General features: G+C 36.5%; 1 protein-coding gene across 1 annotated transcript in view; it reads right to left on the reverse strand.

The window, feature by feature from the left end:
* Positions 1-520: 520 nt before the first annotated feature.
* Positions 521-21,386, reverse strand: part of ZC3H11D (zinc finger CCCH-type containing 11D) — a 31,056-nt gene continuing 10,190 nt past the window's right edge. Inside the window, exons 4-12 of the mRNA XM_027108249.1 lie at positions 19,068-19,226; positions 17,777-17,854; positions 17,582-17,695; positions 10,491-10,601; positions 8,974-9,081; positions 5,951-6,055; positions 5,496-5,699; positions 4,017-4,109; positions 521-792 (exon numbers count right to left, since the gene is read on the reverse strand). Of these exons, the coding sequence (XP_026964050.1) occupies positions 767-792; positions 4,017-4,109; positions 5,496-5,699; positions 5,951-6,055; positions 8,974-9,081; positions 10,491-10,601; positions 17,582-17,695; positions 17,777-17,854; positions 19,068-19,226 (998 nt within the window). The 3' untranslated portion in view covers positions 521-766. The remainder of the gene's footprint in view (positions 793-4,016; positions 4,110-5,495; positions 5,700-5,950; positions 6,056-8,973; positions 9,082-10,490; positions 10,602-17,581; positions 17,696-17,776; positions 17,855-19,067; positions 19,227-21,386) is intronic.

Consider the following 21,386-nt stretch of genomic DNA (forward strand, 5'->3'; position numbering starts at 1 on the left):
AAGCCTTAAAAGCTCACTCTAGACTTTGTGGATACCATGTTATTAATTCACTTTTTTTTTTTCCTTTTACAAGTTCTTTTCTCCAGTATGATCATATAATTTTTATTTTCATGGTAGGAAAATGTTCATTTTTCAGTTTTGAATGTAGCACATTTCAGCAGATAGATTTTGTAGTTGTCAATTAAAAGACATTGTTCAGCAACTTCCCTGAATGATAAACCAATCTTTGTCTCTTTCTACAACACACTGAAGTGTATTTCTATTAGAATTCCTCTCATACTCACCACCAAACTGTAATCCTGGGACTTCATTGAATTTGTTTACATTTTATCTGTAACTATCACGGACGCCCAGCTTAAAATCTAGGTAAAGAAAGAAAATGTGAGGTTTCTTCCTTAAAGAATATTGCAAAATAGAAATCAAAGGCACAGTTTTACTCCTCAGTCTGTGCAATCTTAGTTTACAATTAAAGAATGATTTTAATTGTCAAACTTTTAAATTTTATTAAATGTTTGTGGCAATGCATTGAATGAATTCCAGACCTATATAAATACACAGGCAGCTGTTTGTAATTTGCATTTTTATCAGTTTTGAAAGAGCACAATGTACTTCCTGCATCTTATTTTCAGAATTTGCAATTATCATATTTGGCTATCCAGTATACAGTATGGACTACTTGAGTATCTCATTCTTGGAATTTTCATTTTGATTGTAAACCAGATGATCTCTGGCACTTTTCTCTTTTCTCATTTTTCAACCTCCAGGTTTACTTCCTCCCATTTCTTCTTGGCTCTAATAATAAAGTAGAAAAAATATTTCAGTTATTTTCTTCAGCGTTTTTCAGGGTACCAAAAATTTGCATTTCTTTTGCTAATCAGTTACCATAAATCTAAAGACAAAACAAAAGCTTATTGTTCTAATTCATAATTCATGAATTTTCAGAATGCCATTCAAACTAATTCCACTTCTTTCTGAAGCTCGCTCCCTGTGATTTGAATTTAGATGGAGGGGTGGAGAGGAATGGAAATAATACTACAGTATGTGGAAGGCTGCACCATGGGGCACCCAGAATGAATGTCCCCTCCTCTGGAGAAAGGCACCTCCGGTCACACCAGCTGTATGTCTATCAGAAAGGACAAGTGGCCTCAAGGAAAGGCTGACAATGACATCTCTAACTGCCTTCAGCTCCTTTCCTTGATTCCTGCAGACACATTTTCCTCTTCTATTGCATTAGCCTCATAGCAGCCAACATTGTCCCAAAGACTCCTCTCACCCAGTTACACTTCTGAGGCCTTGGCTCCAGATATTCCTTAGAGGAGTAGACTAGTGGCTCTCTCTAGCAGTCCACCTGTCCCCTGGGAAACACTGAAATCTCTCCTTTGTGCCCTAGCAGGAAGTGCAGGGGAGGAAACACAAGCTACTCTTTCTCTCCCTATTCTGGTGATGACAACAACAACAACTGGAAAGGATAAGAGTTTAGAGGTGGGCTTCCCTGGTGGCGCAGTGGTTGAGAGTTCGCCTGCCGGTGCAGGGGACACGGGTTCGTGCCCCGGTCCGGGAAGATCCCACATGCCGCGGAGCAGCTGGGCCCGTGAGCCATGGCCGCTGAACCTGTGCGTCCGGAGCCTGTGCTCCGCAACGGGAGAGGTCACAACAGTGAGAGGCCCGCGTACCGCAAAAAAAAAAAAAAAAAAAAAAGAAAATTTGCATATAAACTTAGTCCCATTCAGTGCTTTCTTAGCTACTTCACATGTATGTCAATCACATTCAGATTTGAAATTCTGAGGGTTTTTCTCCCTCCCCTACCTTCCTGCTGCTTATCCTAATTTCTAGGGTTGGGACTGGGGAGGATGGTTGCTGCTGTGTGACAGGTAGGAAAAGAATGTCCTCTCAACAATCTTGGGTTTCAACAAGGTCTGGGTCCTGTGCTGGTGAACAGTGGCCCAGATAACATAGTCTAAGGTTTCTCAGGCTTTAATGTGTATCCTAATCACCTGGGGATCTTGTTAAAATGCAGATAATGATTCAGTAGGTCTGAGATGGAGATTCCACACTCCTAACAAGCTCCCAGGTGATATCACTGCTGGTGGCCCCCAGACCATACTTCACATAACAGGGGTTTGATCAGTGGATGATGGCTTGGTTTCTAATCGACTTCCTGGCACAGCAAACAGTTGAGTTTCCAGCTGAGTCCTCCCCGGAATAGCACCCAACCACAAAGGCATCTTTTTGATGCAATCCCTTTAGGCCTAGCCAGAAGACTTTGTGTAGACCTGCTGGTCCTCTCTCCCAGGAACTCACTCTCACTTGAAACTCACAGGGTTATGTGATGCCCTCCCAATCAATCCTGGAGCTCGGCAATCTCAAGAGGCTCTGTTTCCAGCCCTCTTGCGTTAGACGTGCCTCGTCCTCCCCACAACCCCACCACCAGAGGGCGTTGAGAAACTCTCTCCAAAGCTTCCCCCCTAGATTGCATCTGGGAAGTACAATGCAGAGCCTCTTTATACTCAGATGTTTAAAAGTTCCAGAGGAATTCTATCATAGACCTTTCTATCCCTGGGCCCTGGCATAGCTGGAGGTGGTGGGAGAAGGGGAGGAGGGAACTAGTACTGTGTAAGTGGCTTCACAGTTTCTGCTCTCCTGCTGTCTCATCACACCCTCCTCCTTACTCTTCAGATTGAAAGAAAAGAGCAGTTTCGTTGGCTCACATCCCCTGTCACATCCCTTTTCCTGTGGCATATGTGGATGGTACATGCTTCATACTCTCAAGTGACCCCTCCTTCCTCCAAATCCTTTAATGATTCATGTTTCACTGTGTGGGATGGGAGGGGAGAAGGCTGCTGCAATACAAGACTAGTCACTGGGACAGGGGCAGGGGGGTGAGAAGCACATCCTTTAATACTTCAAATAACATTCCACCCACAAGGAAACCGTGGGAGAAAAAGATGTGACTTGACAATTGGTAGTTTTATCTAGGATTTTCATTGCCTTTTCACCTCCTTCCCCCCAAAATTAAGTGCAACCCACATGAAGTGAAGAGGAAATATAATCAATTAAATAGTGCCACAGCAGAGTTTTCTTGCAGTACAATATGATTTGGGAAGAGATGGGAAAAAAGAAAACAACTGACTCCGGTATAAATATATATACAGGTCTGAATACTGCATCACGGTTATAGTCAAGAGTTTATAGGGAAATACTGCTTTAGAAGATCTTAGCTGTTTATTTTGGAAAGTGTACAGTTTCTAGTCTGGATGTGTTCTGATTCATTCTGGGAACCTCTCATATAAGAGTTTATGGATTTCAGATGATTCTGAAAGTTCTAGGCTACTGATTTAGGTAGGAACTCCCTATCTAGGTCTTTTTCTGAGAGGTTCAGTTTTCCAAGAAATAACTGAAACCATTTTATCCTGTATGGTTTTCCAAACCCACTGAGCCAGCCCCAGAATAAGCTGGGAGAAGACAACAAGCTTTTTAGTAGAAGAACCAGATCCCAAACCTGAGGCCGGATCTGCTACAAACCTTTACACTGAGGAGGTTCCTGGAATCCCTACACCCTCCCAGAGCCCAGAGCACAAGGGGGAGACCATAGTCACTTTGAACCTCCCAGCCTGGAAACTACGTCTTAGATGCCTTGTCAGCCAGCACCAGCCAATATGTGTCCATGGTGGATATAGTAGGGCTTTAATATTTTGCGTCAAAATATGCATTTATATATTGCTTTGTAGTTCAACAAAGAATGCATCTCATATTACATAACTGCTGAAACTGCTATGCTTCTAAGGAGAGAAATATATCAAAAGATTTCTGATAAAATAAAAATAGGCAAAGGAAAACACAATAAAAAAGTAAAATTAAATTGCTAGTAGAGAAGATATCTACTAAACTCCAAGTAATTATGTTCAGGTATATGGTGAAAACTTTCTAAATTTTCTAAAATATGTTCCTTGAGCTTAAAAACTTGTCATTTATTTTCAGAATTGTATGATACATTAAAATCACTAGTAAATATTTACCTGAATATATCTTTTCAGTTTTTGAATATGTTTTTGAAAAAGGAATTCTTTTTTGCCAGGCTGAACCATTATATGATGTTGACATATATTTATCTGAGAGAAAAAGGAAACAGGAATTAAATATTTTATAATGTTAAAATCATATTCCAGGAGCATTTCAAAGTTATAAATATCTCAGAGGTGAAGCTATTCTCTAATAATTCATTTTACCATTTCAAGGTTAAGGCATCAGGGATACAAGTGAGCTTATTAAAACCATTTAAGTTATCAATGAACACGGTTATACATCTCTTAACTGACTGTTCAGTTCCTCAAATAAGGCTTGCTCCCACGAGGCTAAGCTGGAGAAGAGTATGATATGTGTATGTAATCAAAATGTTTCATTGCCTGGCTTTACCATGATTTTACATAAAATTCGGTTAACATTTGCAGAGCTAAAGAAAGGAAGGAAGGAAGGTAGGTAGGTAGGTACGTGAGGCCACCTTAACACAAATCTAGACTGTGGCATCAAACTGTTCTGGTAGTTACTGTATTCTTCACAGCTAACCACTCACAGTAAAATTATAATAAAATTAATAATAAAATGTAGTAAATAAAATTAAAAGTCTGTTTCACTTAAGAATATCCTTATTTTTATATATAAATCCATACATCATTCCATTCTAAAACAAATAGAAGAAAATAATTTAAAAGCTAACTTCTATTTAAATTGTAAAAGGAGGACCTAAGAGAGACATAGAGTTTTCACTTATGTTTCAGAAAGTACACAACATTCAGAACTCTACTAACTAGACTGTGCACACAGGAAAATACAAACATGAAATTACAGGGAACTGAGTGACCTTTTGTTAAGTTGAGAAGACAAACCCAACTTTAAAAGAGCCAAATTCATCTGAGGGGGAAAAAAAAAGAGAGATTTGGTTCCCTCCTCCCTTGTGTCCTTGTACTTCCTGAGAAATACTATGACTTTGCCTATTACATGATGAAATGATTTAGAAGCAATCTGGGCATGGGTGGGAGAGATGAGAGGTTGTCAAAAATATTGCAGTTAACCCCCAAACTGACCCTTTCAGAAAGTAATCATGAAGCCCTAAAGAAAAACCACAGCACTAGACAGAAAGTGATAATTGAACAATGCAGTCAGTGGAACAAGAAAATGTCAACCATTCAAAAACAATCCTCAAGAGTGAAATAAAGTTATCCAGGGGGAACAAAGTGCAGTGCTCTGAGACAAAATTCTAGAGAGGGTCATGTCAAGGCATCTGCATTCAACATGTTTTCTCCAATATCCTTCAAATCACGTGCACTCCTGCACATGGACAAAAATCCTCTTACTAGTTTTCTAAGATGTTATGGTGGTGATGGCCTGGAAAAAGAAGGGGGTGGATAGCAATTAAGATTAGTTGGACCATCAGGAAATTCCATGGGAATGCAAACCACAGACATGAGTAAAGAGCCTATATAAGTGTAGAACTCCACCTGAACAGAGGTTGAATTTGGGTTCCTTGTTAACATCAACTTTATTGTAGGACCCGTTTGTGGGCCTGCTGCGGGGAGGTGCATTCATTGAGACAGTTCTGACAGCATCTCTCTGACCATGGATATAGGAGGCATTCTCAGAGTTTCTGTTTTTATTATTGCGATGGTAACTCATTTTATTTTTGGGATTTGGAGACTGTACTGCTATAAAAGAAAGGGGGAAGAGAGTGAGGGATAAAACAAGCTGGTTTCACACCCGTAAATAACACATTGCACTTTAAATGTTTGATAGCACAATGGAAGATAATGTAAGCTAAAAGAACTAAGTTTATAAGAATTGGGCTGACATCTAAAATAACATGTTGCATGACAATGACTTGTTTTTCTGCTAGAAAATATTATTTAATCTCTTTTCAAATTACAATTTAGGAATATCAAATACATAGACACTTTACCTCTCTGCATTTCTGGGCCAGGAAAGTTCTTTGGTTCATCATAAATCCATTTTCTTTTTTTCAGGCCTTTAAAATGAGGCTTCCTCACTGGCTGGACATCATTTACTTAAAGAAGATACAAAGTTTTACAGTTTTTAAAGAGACACTTTCATCTGAAAATTACTGTAGGTGATAATTACATATCTGTGCATTCACATGTCAAGCAAGAGAAAAAAATAAATGTACCACCCCAATACATTACTTTCTAGAACAAACGGTGATTTAATTTTAAGTACCAAAAAAATCTATCTTGGAAATTGATTGATGAGAAAACTTTCAATAAGTAACATTCCTTTGGAGAAAAATGCTTTTCTCCAAAGGAATGTGTGGATCTTTTTAGGTTTAAAAGAACATAAAATTACAATCCAAATATAATTATATATCTCATTATAATGTTATTTTTAAGTAGTTTTAGAATAGTTATTTTGAACATAAATCTTTTTGTACTTTTTAAGCCTAAACTACTTCTTCTTAAGAAGTTGCATTAGTGTAAAATACTTTAATGACTATTACCTTACTGTTTTAAGATCTTAAGAAGTTGGGGGTATAGATAGTTTGGTGAAACAAGCCTCAATAATCAGAATTTGTAAGTGCTAATATCACTAAGTTGTTCACTTCTTGCTTGCATGTTTTTACATGGAAAATTTTATGTGCATGCTCAATTTTCCAGGAATTTCTAAGGTACATTTCTCCAGAGTATCTTAAAACGATCTAGTAAAGAGGAGCATTCTTTATTATTTCTCTGTGTGGAGATCCTAAACATTCGCAAGTAACTACTACACAGAGAAAATGAACATCAAGTTCACTATGTAGATTACATTAGCTCTCTACAGTGGGCTGATAAATCTCTCTTTGCCCTAGCTCTCATCTTCAGCTTCAGCAGTAAACCTTCAGTGAAGCTCTGATTCACCACCTCCTCTCCAAACATCATGCTCCACCCTTACTCTCGTGCTCCCACTCCTAGAACTTGGAAACCATATTTTTCACAAGTGTCACTGAACTAAGCTGCTCTGAGGTAAACCATCACGGTTCCCTTTGTTTCCCAGCTGGGGCTGAAGAATATTATAGGGGTTCAATAAATGAAATAAGGAAAAGGAAGGAAGGAGGGGGGGAAACAGGAAGTTTCATGAGTCTTAATTGTATCAAGAGAAGAAGCTCCAAGTACTAAATAGCAAGGAGAAGCCCAATCAAGAAAAGTAATCTGAAACATAATAAAAATTTGTCAACGTATCCCAGCACAGGTTAAATTTAAAATGTACTAATGAAGCTTCAGAGAACGGAGTATATTATTAACTTTAATATCTAAATTAAACTAGTGGGAAAGTGTATAATTTACTAGGATCTACATCACAATTCATTGTCAATTAGAAGAATATTGTGTCTTTAATTCTTAATCCTGAATAGTTTTCAAACCATCCTTTTTTCTTTCCTTTTTAAAATTCTACTGCAAATAAGCAAAATAAATCCACGATAAGGCAAATATATCTAAGGCCAAAAAGTGATAGAGCTGATGTCTCACTTGAAGAAGGGTCCTCTCTGCACTTCACACTGATATTCTCAGTAGCATTTAATACATGCATTGTAGGTACTAGTCGGGTAGTTAGGGAACGCTTTGGATGAGGACTGTCCTTGTTATCTTTTAAAGCAAATTAAGAAAATAGAATGTCACTATTAGTAAAAAGAAGTGTTTCCATTGGTATTTCACTTTGCAAGCATTATATGATGGGCATACCTATTTAAAATATATATATGTATATTAATTTTTAGAACCCACCACTGAAATTTCCTAATTACCACATTGAGTCCCCCAAATTTGTCACTAACAAAACATTAAAAATTCAGAAATAACAGCCATTATCTTCAATATGTAAATTATATATTTGTGGCAATATTTTTAATACCTCTGTATAAAAAAATAAAATACAAAAAAAGAAAAGGTTATCAATTTTACATCAAGTGTGCCAATTTAAACCAAGGATGAAGAAATATCTGTAACAGTCGTCATTTGTTCTAAGCTTTGGAGCAGGGCCATCCAATAGAGTTTTCTACAATGATGGAAACATTCTAAATCTGTGCTGTCTGAAATGATAGCCACTGGTCACATGTGGATATTGAGCACTTGTAATATGGCTGGTGCAACTGATGAGCTAAATTTTAAAATTTTATTTAATTTTAATTAATTTAAACAGCCACACGTGAATGGTGGCTATGGTTATTAGTGTAGTTAGAGGTGTGTGTTTTTTGATGGATTGAGCAAAAGAGAGGAAACAAGATTTACATATAATTTTCCATAAGGAGAATTTGATCACAAGTGTCTTCCTGTTCTTGAGAATATTTATTTAATGGTGGGGAAAACAGTAGATGTAATTGGTTAATATTTAGATGGAGAACATGTGAAGTTCTCTAATTACAGGACAGCTGTACTGTCTGTGACTGAGAGAGCTGCCCAGCAGAGGTCCCAGCTGGGGGATTCTAAGCACAATAAAGGCAGTATAACGCTATAGAGGGTGTATTTTATTATCATATCTCTGGATTATTCACAGACTATAATTAGTAATAATCATAAAGTGGGGAAGTCAGTGTGAGAATTGATACTCTTCTCAGTATACATATCTTCACAAAGCTTTCTAAGAAAATTCAATCACACTGAATATTGGAAGATGAAAAAAAAAAAAACAACTAAAGAGGACTGGGTATTACCATTTAAGAGGACCAATAACTTTAGAGCTAGCAAGACTCCTAGAAATTATGTAGTCCAACAGGCTAATTTTTCAGATAAGGAAACTGAAGCTAAAAAAAAGATGAAGCCCCAAAGGCAAATAATTAGGGATAGAGCCAGGACTGGAAACTTAGGGCTTCTGACTCCTCTCTAGTGTATTTTGTGTATATTTTTATTTATAACCTTGCCTCTACAAAAATAATGCTTTATATTTAACTTGTCTATACAAATTACAAATGGATCAAAATATAGACTGGCTCATTACCTTTAGCATTTGAACATTTCGACATCGTGATTTCTTTCTCTTCAGTTAAAGCTTCATTTTCATCTACTCCAGGAAATATGATCCTCTGTAGAATGTAGCAGTCACCTCCTATGACAATAACTTACTGTCAGTGGCAATGATGGCAGAAAATTGTACAAAACTATCTTTTAATACAGGATAATCCTCCCCTAAAATACCCCTTTTGCACAGTTTTATGTAAATACTTCTCAGTGATACCATCACCATCTCTATACATATCATATATGTTTCGATTAATACGTATATATATATATATAATACGTGTGTGTGAAAATACAGTATGTACACTTACAGATAATTGGAAGAAAATTCACACAGTCAACACAATTTTCCATATAACAATCTTTACCACACTTTAGAGATACTCAGAGTAAATATAATTTATCTTCCACACAATATCTTCAGATATATGAAAGCAGTTTTTATGTTCCTTAAAGATCTTCTATATTCCAGGATAAATATCCATAGTTGCTTTAAATATTACTTAAATATTTAATTTCAGATCCTTCACCATACAAGTTACCCTTTCTTAACATAAAATATTTGTTTCAAGTAACCTTGTTTAAAAATGATGCCCAACTTCCCTGGTGGTGCAGTGGTTGAGAGTCTGCCTGCCAATGCAGGGGACACGGGCTCGTGCCCCGGTCTGGGAAGATCCCACATGCCGCAGAACGGCTGGGCCCGTGAGCCATGGCCGCTGAGCCTGTGCATCCGGAGCCTGTGCTCCGCAACGGGAGAGGCCACAACAGTGAGAGGCCCTCATACCGCAAAAAAAAAAAAAAAAAAATGATGCCCAAATGTGAACTACCCTGTGAAGAAATCAGTGGAACTAGTATAATAATAGATGACATTTATGGAGCATCATTCTATAAGTTATACACTCTACTGAGTATTTTAAATGACTTATCACATTTAATTATTTTCCTATACTACTCCTAATAATTCAATGTAAGTTTACCTTAGCTATTCGGTAGCTGACACATGTTACTGAATTATATTGAAACCTTGTGGCCAACAAAAACATTTTTTTTTTCCCTCACAATATATATCATGTCAGGTCTTTCCCAACTTGAAGAGAACCTACTGGTAATGTCTTGGACTTAAATACAAGAGATTTTGTTTATCACAGTTTGAGTTTACCTTGTTAGATCTGGCTCATTGTTCCAGCATACTAACTTCCAGTCATCTGTAAATTTTATAAACACGTCTCTATACATCTAGTCATTCAATTGTTTAAACGTAAAATCATTTATTCTACAAATATTTACGGAGTGCACATCATGTGCCAGACATTCTACTAGAGATTCGTCCAGAGCAATTTATTATATACAATTCCTGACCTCAAGGAGTTTATCCAAAGCCAATGAATAAAATGCAAAAAAGATGTTGATGAAACAAATCAGTTATGAGAGAGAAAATTCAGACTCATTTATTATATGGTGACATACTCAGAATCAATCAGTAATAAACTAATTCACCTCCATTTTCAAAAGCAGCAGTGTCAGTCCTTGCTTTCCTATCCAGTGATGCTTTTATCTCACCTTGCCTTTCAAATAGGCTGAATTTTGTTGGAACTGTCAGACTGTCCCCTAGGAAAAAAAAAAAATCACTCCAGGAACCATTAGGCGTTTACCTAAGTTTATTATAGAATTTATGATGACAGTAAAAAGCCTAAAAGTTAATGGAAATAGTGTTTGCACAGTGATTTGATGAACAATAAATTTATAATTATACAAATTTTAAGCCAATTTATAATTAGGAGGAAAGCAGAAGGCAAGTTTATTTTCCTATGTGGATAATGTATCAAGTGGCGGTTAAAAAAGTTAAGCAATCTGACTCTATAGTGTATGTATATTTAGTTTATTTGATGTGCTTTTCATATAATGAATTTTGTAATATTTGTTTTGTTTTCATCTACTAACCATGAACAAAGTAAAAAGTATTAGGGTCAACTACTGATTAAAAAAATGCTAATTATACTGATAATTAATTCTCACCATTTCCTTATACATCTCTAGCTAATTTTCTCTGAAAATAAAATATTAAAAGGAGAATAAAAGAGCTATGACAATCTGATACAACTTGTGATTCTGGACTGGATTCTAAACCAGGGAAAAAACTTCATTTTGTTATAAAGGACATTGATGGCACAATTGGTGAAATTTTTTTTAAAAAGTCTTTAAATAATATTGAATCAGTAGTAATTTCCTGATATTGATATTTATACTGCATTTGGGTGAGAGTTATGTCGGGGCATCATGCCTGCAACTAACTCTCAAACAATTTGAAAAAAATAACAACAATGTGTGTGTTGAGAGAGAGAGGGAGAGAGAGTGAAAAATCAAATGTGTAAAATGCTAACATTTGGGGAAATCTGGGTAAAGGATATTCATTAGTTAACTGAAATTATTTAAAAATAAAAAGCTTTTTAAAACCATAATATAAAGCAAAAATGCATATAATTGTCTTTAAAATCTGCCATTTTTAATAGTCATTGCTAATGTGTATGTTGTTGTTTTGTTATTGTTTTAATTTTTCTTGTCTCCATAATTCAAGAAATCTGTCCTTCACTAGATGGCTCCCATTTATCAGCTAGGTCTCTTCGATTGTTCTACCATCTGATGGCATGTTGCTGCCACCTACTGCCATATGTTTAAATAGTTTGCCACACATATGTACTTGCAAGACAGGCACTCTACTTTTTATCCTATACTCATATTGATGCTGGGAGACTTTGCCAACTATCTCTTTTTTTTTTTTTTTTTAAAGAGGAGAAAAGAATTCAGATCTCTCCTACTCCTGCAAAACTTGTTTTTCAGCTCATCCCAAGGGCAAGAAATCTACTTAAACTCATGGAATCCATGGATATTTTTCTCAGAGTTCCTTTCTTTTTTTTTGTTTTGAATTTTATTTAATTTATTTTTTTATACAGCAGATACTTATTAGTCATCAATTTTATACACATTAGTGTATACATGTCAATCCCAATCGCCCGATTCAGCACACCACCACACACACCCATCCACGGCTTCCCTCCCTTGGTGTCCATACGTTTGTTCTCTACATCTGTGTCTCAATTTCTGCCCTGCAAACTGGTTCATCTGTACCATTTTTCTAGGTTCCACATATATGCGTTAATATATGATTTTTGTTTTTCTCTTTCTGACTTACTTCAGTCTGTATGACAGTCTCTAGATCCATCCACATCTCAACAAATGACCCAATATCATTCCTATTTATGGCTGAGTCATATTCCATTGTATATATGTACCACATCTTCTTTATCCATTTGTCTGTCAATGGGCATATAGGTTGCTTCCATGACCTGGCTATTGTAAAGAGTGCTGCAATGAATATTGGGGTGCATGTGTCTTTTTGAATTATGGTTTTCTCTGGGTATATGCCCAGTAGTGGGATTGCTGGATCATATGGTGATTCTATTTTTAGTGTTTTAAGGAAGCTCCATACTGTTCTCCATAGTGGCTGTATCAATTTACATTCCCACCAACAGTGCAAGAGGGTTCCCTTTTCTCCACACCCTCTCCAGCATTTGTCGTTTGTAGATTTTCCGATGATGCCCATTCTAACGGGTGTGAGGTGATACCTCACTGTAGTTTTGATTTGCATTTCTCTAATAATTAGTGATGTTGAGCAGCTTTCATGTGCTTCTTGGCCATCTGTATGTCTTCTTTGGAGAAATGTCTACTTAGGTCTTCTGCCCATTTTTGGATTGGGTTGTTTGCTTTTTTAATATTGAGCTGCATGAGCTGTTTATATATTTTGGAGATTAATCCTTTGTTGATTCGTTTGCAAATATTTTCTCCCATTCTGAGGGTTGTCTTTGTGTCTTGTTTATGGTTTCCTTTTCTGTGCAAAGGCTTTGAAGTTTCACTAGGTCTCATTTGTTTAGTTTTGTTTTTATTTCCATTACTCTAGGAGGTGGATCAAAAAAGATCTTGCTGTGATTTATGTCAGAGAGTGTTCTTCCTATGTTTTCCTCTAAGAGTTTTATAGTGTCCGGTCTAAGATTTAGGTCTCTAATCCATTTTGAGTTTATTTTTCTGTATGGTGTTAGGGAGTGTTCTAATTTCACTCTTTTACATGTAGCTGTCCAGTTTTCCCAGCACCACTTATTAAAGGGGCTGTCTTTTCTACATTGTATATTCTTGCCTCCTTTGTCATAGATTAGTTGACCGTAGGTGCGTGAGTTTATCTCTGTGCTTTCTATTTGTTCCATTGATCTATGTTTCTGTTTTTGTGCCAGTACCATATTGTCTTGATTACTATAGCTTTGTAGTACAGTCTGAAGTCAGGGAGTCTGATTCCTCCAGCTCCGTTTTTTTCCCTCAAGACTGCTTTGGCTATTTGGGGTCTTTTGTGTCTCCATACAAATTTTAAGATATTTTGGTTCTAGTTCTGTAAAAAATATCATTGGTAATTTGATAGGGATTGTACTGAATCTGTAGATTGCTTTCGGTAGTATAGTCATTTTCACAATATTGATTCTTCCAGTCCAAGAACATGGTACATCTCTATATCTGTTTGTATCATCTTTAATTTCTTTCATCAGTGTCTCATAGTTTTCTGCATACAGGTCTTTTGTCTCCCTAGGTAGGTTTATTCCTAGGTATTTTATTCTATTTGTTTCAGTGGTAAATGAGAGTGTTTCCTTAATTTCTCTGTCAGATTTTTCATCATTACTGTATAGGAATGCAAGAGATTTCTGTGCATTAATTTTGTATCCTGCTAATTTACTAAATTCATTGCTTAGCTCTAGTAGTTTTCTGGTGGCGTTTTTAGGGCTCTATATGTATAGTATCATGTCATCTGCAAACAGTAACAGTTTTACTTCTTCTTTTCCAATTCATATTCCTTTTATTTCTTTTTCTTCTCTGAATGCTGTGGCTAGGACTTCCAAAACTATGTTGAATAACAGTGGTGAGAGTGGACATCCTTGTCTTGTTCCTGATCTTAGAGGAAAGACTTTCAGTTTTTCACCATTGAGAATGATGTTTGCTGTGGGTTTGTCATGTATGGCCTTTATTATGTTGAGGTAGGTTCCCTCTATGCCCACTTTCTGGAGAGTTTTTATCATAAAAGGGTGTGGAATTTTGTCCAAAGCTTTTTCTGCATCTATTGAGATGATCATATGGTTTTTATTCTTCAGTTTGTTAATATGGTGTATCACATTGATTGATTTGCATACATTGAAGAATCCTTGCATCCCTGGGATAAATCCCACTTGATCATGGTGTATGATCCTTTTAATGTGTTGTTGGATTCTGTTTGCTAGTATTTTGTTGAGAATTTTTGCAGCTATATTCATCAGTGATATTGGTCTGTAATTTTCTTTTTTATAGTATCTTTGTCTGGTTCCGGTGTAAGGGTGATGGTGGCCTCATAGAATGAGTTTGAGAGTGTTCCTTCCTCTGCAATTTTTGGGAAGAGTTTGAGAAGGATGGGTGTTAGCTCTTCTCTAAATGTTTGATAGAATTCCCCTGTGAAGCCATCTGGTCCTGGACTTCTGTTTGTTGGAAGATTTTTAATCACAGTTTCAATATCATTACTTGTGATTGGTCTGTTCATGTTTTCTATTTCTTCCTGGTTCAGTCTTGGAAGGTTATAACTTTCTAAGAATTTGTCCATTTCTTCCAGGTTGTCCATTTTATTGGCATAGAGTTGCTTATAGTCGTCTCTTGGGATGCTTTGTATTTCTGTGGTGTCTGTTGTAACTTCTCTTCTTTCATTTCTAATTTTATTGATTTGAGTCCTCTCCCTCTTTTTCTTGATGAGTCTGGCTAATGGTTTATCAATTTTGTTTATCTTCTCAAAGCACCAGCTTTTAGTTTTATTGATCTTTGCTATTGTTTTCTTTGTGTCTATTTCATTGGTTTCTGCTCTGATCTTTATGATTTCCTTACTTCTGCTAACTTTGAGTTTTGTTTGCTCTACTTTCTCTACTTCCTTTAAGTGTAAGGTTAGATTGTTTACTTGAGATTTTTCTTGTTTTTTGAGGTAGGCTTGCATACCTATAACCGTCCCTCTTAGAACTGCTTTTGCTGCATCCCATAGGTGTTGGATAGTCCTGTTTTCATTGTCATTTGTTTCTAGGTATTTTTTGATTTCCTCTTTGATTTCTTCAGTGATATCTTGGTTATTTAGTAATGTATTGTTTGGCCTCCATGTGTTTGTGTTTTTTACATTTTTTTCCCTGTAATTCATTTCTAATCTCATAGTGTGTGGTCAGAAAAGACACTTGATATAATTTCAATTTTGTTAAATTTACTGAGGCTTGATTTGTGACCCAAGATGTGATCCATCCTGGAGAATGTTCTGTGCACACATGAGAAGAAATGTAATCTGCTGTTTTTGGATGGAATGTCCTATAAATATCATTAAGTCTATCTGGTGTATTGTGTCATTTAAAGCTTGTGTTTCCTTATTAATTTTCTGTCTGGATGATCTGTCCATTGGTGAAATGAGGTGTTTAAGTCCCCCACTATTATTGTGTTACTCTCGATTTCCTCTTTTATAGCTGTTAGCAGTTGCCGTATGTATTGAGGTGCTCCTATGTTGGGTGCATATATATCTATAATTGTTATATCTTCTTCTTGAATTGATCCCTTGATCATTATGTAGTGTCCTTCCTTGTCTCTTGTAACATTCTTTATTTTAAAGTCTATTTTATCTGATATGAGTATTGCTACTCCAGCTTTCTTTTGGTTTCCATTTGCATGGCATATCTTTTTCCATCCCCTCACTTTCAGTCTGTATGTGTCCCTAGGTCTGAAGTGGGTCTCTTTTAGACAGCATATATATGGGTCTTGTTTTTGTATCCATTCAGCAAGCCTGTGTCTTTTGGTTGGAACATTAAATGTGAATTGACTTCATTCACATTTAAGGTAATTATCGATATGTATGTTCCTGTGACCATTTTCTTAATTTGGGGGGGGGGTTGTTTTTGTAGGTCCTTTTCTTCTCTTGTGTTTCCCACTTAGAGAAGTTCCTTTAGCATTTGTTGTAGAGCTGGTTTGGTGGTGCTGAATTCTCTTAGCTTTTGCTTGTGTGTAAATCTTTTGATTTCTCCATGGAATCTGAATGAGATCCTTGCTGGGTAGAGTAATCTTGGTTGGAGGTTCTTCCCTTTCATCACTTTCAGTATATCAAGCCACTCTCTTCTGGCTTGTAGAGTTTCTGCTGAGAAATCAGCTGTTAACCTTATGGGAGTTCCCTTATATGTTATTTGTTGTTTTTCCGTTGCTACTTTCAATAATTTTTCTTTGTCTTTAATTTTTGCCAGTTTGATTACTATGTGTCTCAGCGTGTTTCTCCTTGGGTTTATCCTGTATGGGACTCTCTGGACTTCCTGGTCTTGGGTGGCTATTTCCTTTCCCATGTTAGGGAAGTTTTCGACTATAATCTCTTCAAATATTTTTTCTGGTCCTTTCTCTCTCTCTTCTCCTTCTGGCACCCCTATAATGTGAATGTTGTTGCGTTTAATGCTGTCCCAGAGGTCTCTCAGGCTGTCTTCATTTCTGTTCATTCTTTTTTCTTTACTCTGTTGCGCAGCATTGAATTCCACCATTCTGTCTTCCAGGTCACTTATCCGTTCTTCTGCCTCAGTTATTCTGCTATTGATTCCTTCTAATGTAGTTTTCATTTCAGTTATTGCACTGTTCATCTCTGTTTGTTTGTTTTTTAATTCTTCTAAGTCTTTGTTAAACATTTCTTGCATCTTCTCGATCTTTGCCTTCATTCTTTTTCCGAGGTCCTGGATCATCTTCACTATCATTATTCTGAATTATTTTTCTGGAAGGTTACCTATCTCTACTTCATTTAGTTGTTTTTCTGGGGTTTTATCTTGTTCCTTCATCTGGTACATAGCCATCTGCCTTTTCATCTCGTCTACCTTTCTGTGAATGTGGTTTTGTTCCACAGGCTGCAGGATTGTAATTCTTCTGGCTTCTCATGAGTTCCTTGTTTTATATGCAGAAAATAACGTTCTTCTTATCTTGCCTTCAAGGGCAAGATGTTCACCAACAGAAAAGTCAGATTCACCAGAACATAAGATCCATAAAAGGCACAGCTTTGGAATTATTCCCCTGCTTTGCCCTTGAAATTGGCTGGTACACAGGAGGCACTCATTCAATGAACAAACACCCTTGTTCTGCTGCTAACGTTGTTCTATGATCTCCCTTTTGTCCTTCTAGGGCTAAGTTGTCCCTTCTACTTATAAAGAAAAATCTACACCTGTTTCACAGGGAGATTTATTTTCATAGCCAAATAAAATGGTAAAACCAAATTATTTACAGAATTATTGCATGGGGTGTGTAGTGCTACCATGTGTTTATTAAGTCTATTCATTCTGTGGTTCCTCTGGAAATACAATTACATTAATAGCAGCTTTTCATATTAAATTTAGGTCATCCAATAAAATCACTTCCTTCTCACTCTCAATTCTGATGTATTATCATTTGCCTTCAGTGCATACTTTACTAAATAATTCACAGCCTATCATACCAAGTACCTCTTATTCATCACCTTGAAATGCTTCCTTTTCATTCCTTACCTTCCTGCAATTCACTTCCATTTTCCAAAGGCTTTTCTAACTCTTTTTCCACTGTAGAGGCTATGCTTTTAGATGATAAAATATCTGGAGAAGTATGAAATCTGTAGTATTCACCTAATCTCCCACAAGAAAATTAACAGTTAGTGTACGTCTCACATCAAATATTAGAAAATCCACAAATGTTTGATTCCTTACCAGATTTATAACACATCTCCTTTATTGCTCTTTTTTCTTCAATTTCTTCAGGTGTCTTTGTCCATAAACTAGAAGCATCTATAGGATATATATTTTTTAAGTTAAATTGTCCCAAAACCAAATAATCTGAAAATGTATAAACCACAATGAAACATCCCATACATTGTTCTCATGAATGGATTACTGTTTTAAAAAACATTTAAAATCAATAATTTGCACATTGTCAAATGTTTCTCATTGCTATATTTTACATTTTAGAAATAATCAGTCAAGAGGAAGGAAATGACTATACATTATGTGTCTTGAGATGAGAAGCTGCAGGTACAGATTCACATTTGAGATCATCTTTGTTTGCTTGCTTGCTTGCTTGTTTGTTTGGAGAAGGAAGATGTAAGTATGGGAGACCCAGAGCTACAGAAGAAAAGGACACATCTCCTTCCTCCTCTTCTTCCTCAAAGTTAGTTTTTAAAATTAAAGGATGGTGAATGGGTTGCAATATATCCTCCTGAGGTTTCAGGGGCTCCCAACTCTGGGACAGAGGTGCAATTCCCTCCTGAGTTTGTTTCTGTAGTAAAATACCTACAGAAAATATGTCACATTTCAATTTTTCAATGTGCCCACATCCTGTGTCTCCATGGAAAGACATATTCCAGGGTAGAGACAGACTGAGAGTTTATTTTTCCACATGCCTATCTTGTTTGTACATACTTATTGGCACTGCAGGGCTGTGATGATATGGGAGGAATAGCATGGGCTACACTGCAAAAGACCTGGGTTCTAACCTTGTTTATACTTTGGCAAGGATTACCTGGGATAATGCAGATGATAGTGCTTTATAAATTATAAACTACTCTATTGATCTCTATAACTTGAAGGATTAAATGTGAGACAGATGGATATAATCATGTAATAGATTGACACTCATGTATATCAATGTTAAGTTATATATAAATAATAAAGGTTATATAAATCAATGTTATCAATATTAAGTTATATAAAAGTAAAACAGGTTATTAGGATACCTACAAGCAACTGTGCATATTTAAACATGAGATCTGTCTTCTAGCCATCATACAACAAAAAACTTCCAATCCAAATGATAAGCATATGTGTACCCATAGAACAAATTAGAACATAATGAATTTAATATACTTAATAAAATGAAAGCTATTTTCTCACCCAAATCTGCCTTATATATTATATTATACACTTCTAATAGTTAAACAAATATGTAGAAAATACCATGAGGTTTTTGAATGTGCACTGTAAATCTGAGAAAAGGCTTACTAACCATTTTGTTCATCTTCTTCCTCCTCTTCTTCCTCAAAGTTTGTTTTTAAAACTAAGGGATGGTGAATGGGTCGTGATATATTCTCCTGAGGTTTCAGAGGTTCCTGACTCTGGGTTGGGGGTGGAATGCCTTCCTGAGTTTCTTTCTGCGGTGTGATATCTATAGAGGAAATGCAACATTTCAGTCTTTTCAAGATACACGTTTTGGTGCATGTTCAATGATCAACTGTTGTCCTCCTGATTAACTGCATATTTGTTAAAAGGTGTCTCTTCTTATTTCTGGAAAGGTTATTGAACTAACTTGCAAAAAAATATCAACATTTTGCTGGTAAGGTGTGGAAAATATGCTAATTCATAGACTTTAGATAGTAATTATAACCATGACTTGGTATATATCATACTTTGATATAAATACAAAGTGATCATAAGCATTACTGTATTCTTACATTACATCCGTGGGATAAGAATAACTTAACTAATCACATTACAATAATTTAACAAAGGCAAACTCATATAAGACATAGCTTATAATGGCAGAGTATACGTGTTCAAAAGAGGAAAAAATCCAATGGCTGGGGCTTCCCTGGTGGCGCAGTGGTTGGGGGTCCGCCTGCCGATGCGGGGGACACGGGTTCGTGCCCCGGTCCGGGAGGATCCCGCATGCCGCGGGGTGGCTGGGCCCGTGAGCCATGGCCGCTGGGCCTGCGCGTCCGGAGCCTGTGCTCCGCAACGGGAGAGGCCGCAGCGGTGGGAGGCCCGCATACCGCAAAAAAAAAAAATCCAATGGCTGGGGGTTGATAACTTCAAAATGAGAATAATACTTTCAGATTCCTTTATTGACTCACATGGGTCAGATTGACCAAAGCTCTAGGTCATATTTAAATGTTCTGTAACCTTCAAAACTAACCAGCAAATAATAGAAAAAGCCAGTGAACACATGTATCTTCTATCATTACTTATTCAATTCTCTTGGTTTTTCAAACCAATAGTTATCAAATTTGGCTAATTATCAGAATCAAATTAAAAAATTATTCAAATCATCTTTTGGGTCTCTGTTTTTCAAATTTCTGATTCAGCAGGTCTAAATTAAAGCCTAGAAATGAGATACTATTTTTAAATGCCTCAGATAATTACAAAATCAGTCAAGTTTGGAAACCATGGCCCCGAATCAATGATCATCTAGGTGGGGTCCTGGGTCATGGGAAGGCTTTCAGTGGGTTTGCCATCCCAATAATTTGAAAGCAATCTATCGTATTCCAGATCCTTAATTTCCACATCCATTTTCACCCTAAAATTAGTTTGCCTGAGAGCAAGCCTCAGTTCACAGTAGCGTTTTCTCCACTTTACAAAATAAAGCTCTACTTTACCCATGCCAAAATTTTCTATAACACATTGCCCGAAAAAGAAATCCTCCTTTACTGATTAATCAAACCACCATGAACTCATAGGGCTTTTTCCATTACCTTGACTTATACACATTTCTACCAGCAGAAAATCATTTTGTGATAGGCAGAATAATGTTCTCCCAAAGATGTCCAAGTCTTAATCGCTGAAGCCTGTGTATACATTAGGTTATACAGGAAAGAGGAATTAAGACTGCTAATCAGCTGACCTCACAATTGGCAGATTATCCTTTATAATTCAGGTGGGCCTTTGAAAGTAAAAGAGAGATGCAGAGGAAAAGAGCCAGGAAAAGAAGTGTGACAGTGGAAGCTAAGTCAGAGTGATACAGTGTCAGAATGGATACATTGCTGACTCCGAGGTGGAGGAAGGGGGACATGAACAAAGGAATACTGAAGACCTCTAGAAACTTGAAAAGGCAAGGCAACAGATTCTCTCCCAGAAATCTCCGAAGGAATGCAGCCCTGGAGACCACCTTAATTTTAATTCAGAGAGATCTCATCAAATTCCTAAACTAGAACTACAAGACAATAAACTTGAGTTGTTGAAGTCACTTAGTTAAGGGTAAATTGTTACAACAGTAACAGAAAATGAATACACGGGGTATTAGAAAAAAGTCCTATCTGGTTGGAATGTTCTGAATTCAAATGCTTAATAGAGTATGTTGCTAGTTAAGAATTTTTGTTGAAAAATTTTGCTTGCTCCATTTCTAGACTATTGTGAAAGAATATGTCACTCTTGAAAAAAAGTCTTGTGGTGTCAATGAAAAGAGAGCACTAGTAAGAAACTGTGAAGGAAAAACATGGCTTTAAACAGAACTTTTTAGCTATTCTCAATACATATTCCCAAGACTTGTCATTAGCTTCAAAGAAAAGCTTCACTGAACATTCAAAACAATACAAGTTAAAATCACATTTTA

Source organism: Aethalodelphis obliquidens, unplaced genomic scaffold (assembly GCF_003676395.1).
Source record: "Aethalodelphis obliquidens isolate GAN/ISIS:26980383/991018 unplaced genomic scaffold, ASM367639v1 scaffold8, whole genome shotgun sequence".
NCBI lineage: Eukaryota > Metazoa > Chordata > Mammalia > Artiodactyla > Delphinidae > Aethalodelphis > Aethalodelphis obliquidens.